Here is an 11,934-nt window from a genome sequence, read left to right as displayed (position 1 = left end):
TTATCACAGCCTAACCCACAGGATTCATTCTGATATGTCGGCATATTAAATTAGAGAATGTCACAAAAAGTAGTTCCCACAGTTGTCAACAGGAACAAGATTTACGTACAAGACTGGAAGCCATACATATATAATTATATGTATGATTATAATAGATTATAAAGCTTAAACAAGGGTAATTAAGTGTTGATTTACTGCTTTGCAGATTTGGCAGTTGGTGCAGTAGAGGAACATATGCTGTTGTTTTTCTTTTCCTTAAAATGTACTTTTTTAAAATCTGTCGGGTGTTTAGAGAATTTTGAAGCCTTTACTTGACTCGAGAAATATTATCTTAATGTTTATGAAGCAATCTAACATCACTGTTTTAAAATTAGGCAGTTTTTTTTTCTTGCAGTGTATTTCCTCTCCATATGGAAGATTTTGGTCCTAAGAGAGATTACTGTGCGTGTTTCCTGCAGTGATGCTGATAAGGCCAACTGTGTGCCTGTAGCGTGTGCTTTCGAGCTGTGGGGAGGAAAAAAAATGCATCATGCAACAGTGGTCCCTGTGGGATAGCATGCAGCAGAACACACGTGTGAGCTGGGTAGAGAGAATGCGATCCATCATTAAATGAAGATGCTGCCCAGAAACTTAATATACACCAGAATGAGCTGATCAATGAGTCCATGGTGCAGTGTGTTAGGACAAGCAAATGTCACACATTTCTCGGAGGAGAGATGCTATTGAGGTTATTGGATGCCTTTCTGTCGCCTCAGGAAATATATTACAAAGACATGCAACTGAAACAAATGATAAAAAGATTTAAAAAAGACATTTAGAGGGGGGAAAGGGGCCATTTCAAGTGAGATATATTCATGGGATCTATCCTATAATGCGAATAATTAGTATAATACGGATCAACGTGGAACAAATGAAGGTGCAAATGTCGAAAACTTGAGCCAAACTACTTACAATGAGATGTTATTTGCCTTGCAGATTATTAAATGAGAGATTGATACCACTCTTTGTTGTTTTTGTCCTGTCAGTAAAGCCACAGCAGCTCAGTTTACGTAGCATATGTTTCTACACTTCTGTTTTTTTTGTATGGCTCTAACAAATGAGATATGTGTTAATTAGTGAGCGTTAGCAGTGCTGGTGGGTGGATTTTTATTTATTTATTTATTTTAACCCTTAGACATCGCCAAGCTTGCTGTATCCCTATTATTATTATCATATTTTAACAGATAAATAATAACAGTAGTGATTTTCTCATCTACTCTCTGCATGAAAGCAAATCAGCATATTTACAAAAAAAAAAGTCCAACTATTCCTTTAAGGTGCCATATCAGTTGTGTCCTTATTGCCAGAAAGAACTTAGTGTCTCTTCAGTGGAGGCCAATAAATATTACTCCTCTCAATATTACTGTTTTTATTACACAGCTGTTGCCTTTTCTTCCCTTTCCTCTTGTCATTGTGTGTGTGCACATTTATTTTCCTATAAAAAGCCCACTTTTTGCAAATAAGAAGTTATTCCTGTAAAATGTTAAATTAAATGACACTTGGGGGATGGTTTTGGCTAATAAAAAAACTCATCACTTGTATGATTTCTCCCCCTAAAGCCTTTATATATTGAGCATTGAGAATTAGTCAGTCTCCCTGTTAGGAATACAGAGAGAGAGAGAGACAGACAAAAAAATGGCTCTATGAAATGAATATTCAGCCTTCCCACATCTCTATGTGAGAGACGAGAGGCTGAGCTTCTGAAGTCACGGCTCCCTCTACAGTTTGTACAGTGGAAATTTTCCATCCAGTGCAGAAAAAACAATCAAACTGACTGTGTTGAACAGTCGAGAGGACACAACGGGAGACGCGTCCGGAGAAACACACACATATACACACAGCATTTCACTTCTGGGATGTGTGTCTCCAAACGCAGCGGACACGTAAAATTACCCTCCGGTGTAAGATTTACATGAGGAATATATTCACCATTTGGGAGGCTGATTCTTTTTCTTCTTTTTTTTTTTTTTTTTTTGGTTACTGTTTCCCCTTTCGGACAATCGGAACAATGTCTCATTCTTTGAATACTTGAGGAGTGACGACAACTTTCCCGTTTTCAGACTTCACCAGACTAATCGCAGAAGATAAAACGTGGAAACAGTTGAAGGGAGTTAAATAAAAAGAGAGAGAGAGGAGAGGATTTGACAATGCAAGGAGATCAATTTCCACATCGGGATTTGGAGATTTAAGCACCAGGCAGTTAAGGGTGTCTGCAGCGGGATACCGAGCAATGTTGTCTGCGGAGATGCGTTGTTTGCCGAGGTTCATGTCCATGGATGTTGCAGCTCGGTCGGGGTGCACACGGAGTCTTTGGGTGGCTGTGATTGGACCTGACACAGACTGGGGCTGACTGATGTTTGTTCCAGAGGAAATGTTTTGGGGAGGAGATCAATATGAGTTACTGGCGCACGCGTTGGGGGGGAGATGCCAGTCTTCAGGAGCACCCATATTACTATGAGGACTGAGATAACATGCACACATAAGCTAAAGATTTTTTTTCTCTCTCTATATGTGTGTGCGTGTGTGTATGTGTGTGTGGCTTGGATTGCAATTTAAAAGCGAACTGAGCTATGTTTTCTCCACCAGACATTTATATTTAATGGGATGTTTGTGTTGCCTTTGCAAACAGTGACAAGATTGTCACAAGTGGATATGGAAAGTGTTTGCTCTTGCACTAAAGTTTTTTTCCCTCCCTTTTTCTTGACTATCATGCACGGGACTTTTTTTTTAATATTGCACCCTTAACAAGTATATATATTCACCTGGACTTTGACTGAATATATGGGACATTACAACATTTTTTAAGGAGGAAAAACATCCAGCTCTCTTAATTTTGACACCCCAGTAAAATGTATTCACAAATGCCTGGCAACATGGCAGTTAACTGGGTTGTATATTCTGTCTTTTTGTTACCGCTCTTCGCAGTGGGGGCTGCTTTCTCGGGGGTCTTCAATGCCACTGACAGAGACATTTTCACAGATGATTTGCTGCAGGTCAAGCTCACCCACGACAGAGCGACTGAGCAGTGGAAACATCACTCTCCGGATTCTCACCCCAACCTATATTTTAACCAAGTGGATGTGTTGCACTTGAGGCAAAGGAGCTCCACCACCCACAGTCACATATTCAAAGTCATCCGGGCGGCTGTGCTCACCATGTTGTCTAATGTTCCTTTTTACATGCCCCCTGCAAAACACGAGGAGTTTACAAGCAAGTGGAATGAGATTTATGGAAACAACCTGCCTCCCCTGGCTCTCTACTGCCTGTTGTGCCCAGAGGACTCTGCTGCCTTGCAGTTTCTCATCAAGTTTATGGACAGGATGGCTGATTACCCAGACTGGAAGGTGACCAGTGCGCCTAATGATGAGGTTCCCATGGCACACTCTCTCACTGGGTTTGCTACTGCCTATGACTTTATCTACACTTTCCTGGATGAAAGGCGGAAGGATGTGTACCTCAAGAAAATTCGCTCTGAGACGGAGGAGCTGTTTGAGCTCTCCAAGTACAGGGGGTGGGGGAAACAATACCTCCAGAATCATCAAACTACTAATATATTAGCTATCATGACTGGTGCAATAGTGGTGGGATCACATAATGACCAAGAGTCGATGATCTGGAAACAAGTGTCAGTGAATTATATGGAAAAAACAATGTTTCTGCTAAACCACATTGTTGATGGGTCGCTGGACGAGGGAGTAGCCTACGGGAGCTACACGGCCAAGTCCATCACGCAGTATGTCTTCTTAGCTCAACGCCACTTCAACATCGACAACTTGCAGAACAACTGGCTGCGGGGACACTTCTGGTTTTATTACGCCACTCTGTTGCCGGGGTTTCAGAGGACAGTCGGCATAGCAGACTCCAACTACAACTGGTTTTACGGACCAGAGAGCCAGCTTGTCTTCCTCGATACATTTGTCATGAGGAACGGAACGGGTAATTGGCTGGCTCAACAGATTAGAAAGCACCGGCCCAAGGATGGTCCCATGGGACAGTCTTCTGCACAGCGCTGGGCTACACTTCACACAGAATACATCTGGTACAACTCCCACCTCACACCACAACCTCCCCACAACTTTGGCAAAGCCTGGATGCATATTTTCTCAAACTGGGGTGTGGTTACGTACGGAGCAGGGCTGCCCAATGGTCAGGGTAATACTTTTGTCTCCTTTAAGTCTGGCAAACTGGGTGGCCGCGCAGTCTACGACATTGTCCATGACAAGCCTTACTCATGGGTAGACGGCTGGAACAGCTTTAACCCAGGTCACGAGCACCCAGACCAGAATTCATTCACATTTGCTCCTAATGGACAAGTATTTGTGTCTGAGGCACTTTATGGCCCAAAATACAGCTATCTTAACAACGTGTTAGTGTTCAGTCCGTCTCCTACTAGTCAGTGTAACAATCCCTGGGAGGGTCAGTTGGGGGAGTGTGCCAAATGGCTGCGCTGGACTGATGAGGGGGTGGGTGATGCTAATGGGGAGGTGATAGTCGCCTCCTCGCACAGGGACACTATGTTTGTGAGTGGGGAAGCAGCGTCGGCTTACTCCCCCGCCATGAGACTAAAGAGTGTGTACAGAGCTTTGGTTTTGCTCAACTCTCAAACGCTGCTTGTGCTTGACCATGTGGAAAAGTGGGATGATTCACCAGTGAAGTCACTCAGTGCTTTTTTCCACAATCTGGACATTGATTTTAAATATGTTCCCTTCAGATTTATGGACAGATATAATGGCGCAATGATGGACGTGTGGGACGCTCATTATAAAATGTTCTGGTTTGACACCCAGGGTCACAGCCCCGATACCAAGATACAAGAGGCAGAGCAGGCGGCTGAGTTTAAAAAGAGGTGGACACAGTATGTCAATGTCACTTTTCCAATGACAGGCACAGTCAGCAGAGTTGCTTATGTGTTACACGGTCCATATGTCAAAGTGTCCAGCTGTAGATTTGTGGATAATAGCAAGAATGGAGTGAGACTTTCTTTAACCATAAATAACACAGAGAAGATTGTCTCTATAGCTACAAACTATAAAGACATAGGAGCAAGGTTGACTTATTTAGGATTTGGAGGTCACTGTAAAGTGGAGGATAGATATCAAATCACACGATATGGCCTTGGGACACAACTCATCCCCAAACAAATCAGTGCTGATAATCAGCTGTTTGACTTTGGATTTACAGTCAATGTGATAGCAGGGGTTGTTCTCTGTGTGGCTATAGGATTTTTGACCATGCAGAGGAAGTTTTATGTCTGCTTCAGCAGGCTGATGCGTTACGCCCTGCTCTCCGTGCTCATCCTGTGGATAGCCGAGTTGCTGTTTGTGTCTAACAGCTGCGATCAGCTTCTCTGTGGGGTAAAATGGAAAGGTGCGGGTGCCAAAAGCGAAGTAAACAACCAAATCAGACTGTACGAGCAGCGCCGACTCCCCCTCCCTACCGTCCTCATAGCAACCCTTCCCGGTTCAGGCTCAGAAATACTCAAGCACCTTTTCTACAACAGCTCTGACTTTGTTTACATTCGGGTTCCCACCGAGCACGTGGACATACCAGAGACTGAGTTTGAGTTTGACTCCCTGGTTGATGCCTGTGAGTGGTCAAGGTCAGATGCTGAGCATGGACGGTTTAAGATTATCCAAGGCTGGCTGCACTCGCTGGTCCACAACACCAAGCTCCACTTGCAAAACATTCAGCTGGTAGAGGGCAGTAGGGTCAAACAGCCCCAGAAAGTCAGCACCTCCAGGGACAGAAAGAAAAGATCAAGGAGGAGGGAGCAAGCGTCTGAGCTGAAGGGAAAACTGAGAGCCAGTCTGGACAGAGATGCAGATTATGTTAGGGAGATGAGACGACATGTCGCTGAGTACCCCAACACCCGCGTGGTCCTCAGCATGCGAAGTGGAAGCTGGGCGCTCAAACTACCTTTCGTTCAGGAGGTTGTGGGACATTCACTGAGGACAATCTATTTGGTCAGGGACCCTCGAGCATGGATTTATATCATGGTATATAACAGTAAACCCAGCCTATACTCCCTTAAGAACATCCCGCAGCACCTTTCCTTGATATTCAAGGAGGATGCTGTCAAGGATGGCTGCCCAACTGTGGCACCAGAGTTTAAAATACTACAGAGGCTGCTGGCCCGATCGGAGACAAACCCTATCCTGATACTGGCTCATCTGTGGCTGGCTCACACCGCAGCAGTGCTGAGGGTCAGCGAGAGCCTCCCCGAGGAGTGCTACTACCAAGTGAGGTTTGAGGACGTGGTCAACTTCCCCCAGGAAACCGCGGAGAGCATACACAGGTTTCTAGGGGTGCCCGTCTCACCCACAGCCCTCAACCAACTTCTATTTACCACCTCCACAAACCTGTACAATCTAATGTACGAGGGAGACATTTCACCAGCCAATATTAACATGTGGAGGGAAAAAATGCCACGAAAGGACATCAGACTAATAGAGGACATATGTGGGAGTGTGATGAAGAGGCTGGGTTACGCCAGGTTTGCCAGTTAACTTACTGCTGCTGGTCAGCTGATACGGAGCTGTCTTGTTTACTGTAGCTGCCAGTCACACTGAGTTCTGTAAAGTTTTCTTTATTTGCACTGACCTTAAATTAAAAAAAAAAAAAAAAAAAAAAAGATGATGTTACAAGTTGAGGAAAAACTTGGTATCATTAGGCTAAACTAAACTGTCTGTGTTCAGGGTTTTTTTTTGTTTCCTGTTAGTTGTATTTTATTTGGACGTGTGTACAGTGATGTACCGACTACAACAACAGATGTTTGTGATGGAGGAATATTTTACATTAAAATGGGTTGAAGGAAGCTTCTGCTAATAATCTTCTCCCCCCCGCCCTCCCCAGCAGCCCTTCACACTTACTTGTAGCACTCTTTTTATCGAGTGGTACTAGACCTTTGCTGTCTTTACATGCAGCCGTGTCTTAAAAAGGAATGCCACTGAACTTCAGCATAAATTTAGCTTTTTTACAGCGTCTTATAACAGCTCGGTTTCTTTGTGAAGATTATATACTGTGCGTCTTAGTAAGAGATGTAAAATGGGGAGGGGGGGAGGGTTTCCCATTCCTAATCTGTGATGTCAGGATGATGTTTGTGCAAAGTTTATATCTGTTATTACTGGAATTATTTCAGCGGGATCAAGGGATCTTTACTGGTTTAGGAACAGATACGCTATGAAGCTCATTAGGAAGTAAGGCTTGTATTTATTGACGGTCTTAATTTGTAGCTTTGGGAGAGAACATTCACAAGGACTAATTTGGCTGTCATGAATTTTAATATCTGAATTTTGATTGCTGTTTCCCTTTAAAACTGTAAAAAAAAAATCAAATAAATAAGAATGCTGCATTGTATAGAGTCTTTTGCAAAGCCGAGAAAAAGATGACGGTAGAGATAGTGCTTTATTGCTGTAATATAGATATATAAAAGAAATGGATTGTATTTTCATTATAAAGGGGTACGCCAGTAGAGGGATTTTATTTTGAAGCTCAAAAGATGTCAAGACGGTTTGGTGGCTTAGCACTTTCACAGGAACTTTTTTGATTGTATATGGGATTCAGTGCATTTTTCCAAAAGCTGACTTTACTGTATGTACTCGATTAGCTTGGAAATATAAACGTCTGAAGATATTATGTATTGAAGAAAGAAAGTTAGAAGTATTTATGGGTTCCAAAGACACATATCCCAAAGGATCAGGAAGGAATATGATTATTATAACTCCCTTTGGCATTTATTGAATTAGATCAGAGGGAAGTGCTTAATAGGGATCAAACTGAAAAAAAAAACTGTCAGCCTTGACACATTTCTAGTCAAAGCAATTTCCAAAGCATCCCCCTCAGCTACTCATATTAATCTGCAAAATGCCATAACTGAGGCTTACCCTGTGTTTTATTGCTGTGCTAAAGCCCAGAGGACACGCAAACAGCATAACTTTCCATTTCCTGTCCTGGTCAATCAGATAACAAATGATCTTTTGGGCATTTGTCTTGAAAGCGTTCAGAGAGAAGAAGTGGATTGAATGAGCAGGGGGATGAATATGAAGTATAAAAAAAAAAATCAGAGACCATTTCTACTCTGTGATGTTACGCTCTTTGACCAACACGCTGGGCAAAAATGTATGCTCCTCAGTAACCTTTAATGCTGTCTCGCTTAAACATTTTTGTACTGTAAATGGATCACATTTAACATAAAAATGATACACTCTATTATAGATTCTCAATTGCATCTGTACACAGAAAAAAACAACAACCCAACAACAACAACAGCAACAACATCATTCGCATTTGGAAATATCCATCTTTTCTCAGCTAGAAACAGTCCTGTTTGTTTTCTTCTCTATGAACACTGAAACCCTTGACTGCCTGGAAAACCTGTTTGATGTTTGTGGTCTTTGAATGTGTAGACTTGGCAGACATGCTTTCACTTTGGTGTTGCAATCCTGTTACCAACTCTGTTTTGTATTTGCTCGTGGGGATACGGTTCCTTGCTTCTGTGGCCTTGAATTACAATCATTTTCTTTATAACGTTTTTTTTTTTTTCTTCTGTGGGCTCCAGGAGCAGAGGGTGGAGATAATGTAAAGAAAATAATAAATTCATAAATATATTGGCAACCAGTCTTTGTGTTGATGCAGTGTATTATCTCGCACTTATATATTAGATATTGTTATTACACTCCTGTTGAACTAGCTATTATCCATCACTACAAAAGACAAAGAACATGCATTTTAATTTGCTCACGGTTTCTTTCACTATGGCTACTGCTAACCCACTAGTAAAATGTCTACTTATGCAGATGTCTCTGTGCTGCCACAATTATGCAGCAGCCAAATCTCCATTTTATTAGACACGGATGACAGAAGCCTAATTGCTTATACGGGTGACGTGCATGACAAGGAGGAGCTAACAATTAAAAACATGTCAGGAAATTCTTATGTCACACTCTGACTGATGATGAGGAACTTGAGGCGCATTAAACATGCCTTAACTGGAGAAGGCTTCGAAAGAGCACATGCACCGTCTCACGTCTCGGAGCGGTCTCTGTGAGTCAGTCATTTCATTACTCATTTGTTCTTGATCCCTCCTGTAACACTCAAATGCTTGGCAGGGTCCTCTATGCCTAATCCCTCTATGCAGAGGCATATTATTCACTGAAAAAACCTCCAGGCAAATGTTTTTTGGAAGAGAGGTTTCTACAAGTCTGGACATGCACTCACTGGTTGTTAAGTAGCCCATTTTGATTCAATCTGGATTTAGGAGTGATTGGTAATAACCCCAATATTAATACTAATCTTGACATATATGGACTAGTGCATCCCTAAATATATTTTATGGTACAACTGTCTCATAAAGTAAGTCAACTTAATATAGTGTTTATTTGTTGTAACTGCTTTATTAAGGATTTATTTCAGGTAAATATGATTGCAAGTATTTCCATTTTATGCTACTTAAAACTATATTTTAACTCTCCTATGTTTATTTGACAGCTAAAGTATGTTTACTAGTTACTTTTCAGTTGAAGATTTAAAAAAAGAGTAACACAGGGCACAAGTTTATAAAATATGCTTCGTTGGCTTTTGGCTCGTGATCCCTCACAAAAAGCAGTTTGCGGGTCGGGTCACGCTTCGGATATCCATGAGTGGTTAACCGTCCTACCAAGGAGTGATTTCCCCTCCAAATTTTTCAGATGGTTTCATTTAAATACGTATTTGAAACCCAAAGAGGCAAAATTATCCAATGTTTCATAAAGAAGCAAAGCTGTAGTGCAAAGTCCTTAAAAATAAAGACAGGTTTATATCGTTTTTTTCTTCCTTCTTAACCCATAAATCCTCTCACGGCTCATCAGATTTATCATGTGACTACATTAAACTAGTAAATATACAAAATAGTTAAAAGTAGCTGCATGTCATCTAGCTACAGCAGTCAAATGCTGCTTATGTATTAATGCATTAGTATTATGTAGTATGTGATATATAATAATCATTCAGTCACAGGGACCATTTTTCTGCATAATACTTTTACTTTTCATACTTTAATATACTTTGATGATAACTTTTACTTCAGTTGAATTTCATCTGAATACTTCAACCACCAGCAGTAATACATCTGCTTTGTCTTCGCCACAGGGACCACGATCCATTTCATGTATTAACTATTTAACATTAAAAACAGACTTGATGGATTATTGTAAAAAAACAAAACCCTTTAATTACTTTTACATTGATGGATGCAGATTACTTCATTTCATTTATTTATTTATAAAGCACAATGCACATTGATCAACATCCCTCTAAATGTGCCAACATTAGCCAGCTGACTAATTTTCATCTTTTGGTTAATGAGTATTTTGCCTATTAATTTATGCTTATGGCTTATTAGAAGTGTGAAAACTCATGAGCATTTATTAATAACTTACTGACATTTAAAACTGCAGCTGGGTTATTAGAATGTAATAAATAATATTTATTTTTGGCTTGACTATTATTGACTAACTAGTGTGAAATCCTGACAACCCCAACATTGCCCTTATAGAGATATTAGCTTAAACTTATAAACCCTTGATTTGAAAATTCCTCACTTGATTTCTTAACAGAGTGGCACAAAATATTTATTGCATTGCTAATTGCTGCATAAGGCTCATTCACATATCGAGTGTCAATCTCCACCAATGTAATTTAAAATGGCATCTTAGAGACAAGGTAAAAAATGAAGCTATATGTCAGCCTCTGTTTCCATAGAATTGATTTCTCATCTGAAAATAACACAGCCTGACGCCTGCTGCACACAAAGACAAACATGCTTAATGTCAAACCTTTTGATGTCTGATCACGAGAAGCACATTTGAGTTGTCTCATAGATCGTCTTTGATGTTTGATCACCAATACATAATCATCGCATGAAATAAGGTTTTGTGGAGAAAATGATGAGGTGCGGCTGCATTATAATGTAATTCCATATAGCAGCTTTGGGGAAGTGATCAAGTAGCTTTCTCAGCCTATTAAGTACATAGAGGTTATCCAGATTGAAAAGGAGACTCAATTTCAGCTGAGTAGTCATACCCTTCCCTGTTCCACCTTTATCTTTCGCCAGTGGTGAGTCCAAGTCCCATGAGAGCCTCTCCCTCGCCACCAGCCATCGCTCCTGCCACTGCTCATTAATTAACCTTTGCTGCAGCGACCATCAGTCAGAGAGCAGTCTGGTATTCTGGAGAGGGGGTAATCATTGATACTGTATGAGGCTATTGTCCTGGAGAATTAGCCTGCTAATGGAGAGCAACGCCATCATTGTTAAGAGTTACCAAACTTAAATATGAATTTGATGTTTACGACTTGATGTATGGAGAGTGTCTGCCCTTCAAATGACAGGAGAGGCTCGGAGGGTGGGGGTGTATTCAGACTTTACCAACAAGGTGTAAGCAGCTGGCAATGCCATCTCCTGTATTTAGTAATTTTCACTTTGGTAAACAACACCTATGAGGTCCTCAGATCCCACTGTTCAAATTTACCCACTGATGACACTGCTGTGTTTGGATAAAGCGGTAGGCGCACATCCCAGGAATTGCTATTAATAAGACTTGACTTGTGAGGAAATATGGCACATTGTCAATTTGCAGCTGGTGGCAAGTCATTTCTGTTGTGAAAATGGGATCTTCCGTGCCAATAAAGCACAGCGGCAACTGCTAATGAAACCCAGTCTGGTCTTATAGCGCAGGGAAATCAGACCAGATGAGGCATTTTGAGTTTCACTTCAGGCGAATTTCTATACAGAGACAGACTCACGGTTTTACATCAAAACATTCCTTACAGCTTTAAATAGTCTTTACTGCCAATTTTTTTGTGTTGGTGTTATATTTGAATACATGATTACCAGCTGAATTTGTCAAAATGAGATAATGC

The 11,934-nt window shown here is 41.1% G+C and overlaps 1 protein-coding gene across 1 annotated transcript; it reads left to right on the top strand.

Moving 5' to 3' along the window:
- Positions 1 to 2,434: 2,434 nt before the first annotated feature.
- Positions 2,435 to 8,608, top strand: LOC134002235 (dermatan-sulfate epimerase-like protein). The gene has a single exon (XM_062441536.1). The coding sequence runs from the start codon at positions 2,889 to 2,891 to the stop codon at positions 6,543 to 6,545; it is 3,657 nt and encodes a 1,218-aa protein (XP_062297520.1). The 5' UTR covers positions 2,435 to 2,888; the 3' UTR covers positions 6,546 to 8,608.
- Positions 8,609 to 11,934: the final 3,326 nt, after the last annotated feature.

This window comes from Scomber scombrus, chromosome 20, assembly GCF_963691925.1.
Source record: "Scomber scombrus chromosome 20, fScoSco1.1, whole genome shotgun sequence".
Lineage (NCBI taxonomy): Eukaryota > Metazoa > Chordata > Actinopteri > Scombriformes > Scombridae > Scomber > Scomber scombrus.
This window is presented reverse-complemented; position numbering and strand designations above follow the sequence as displayed.

Coding starts and splice junctions, on each gene's coding strand:
- LOC134002235 (XM_062441536.1), top strand. CDS start 2,889: ATGTATTCACAAATGCCTGGCAACATGGCAGTTAACTGGGTTGTATAT.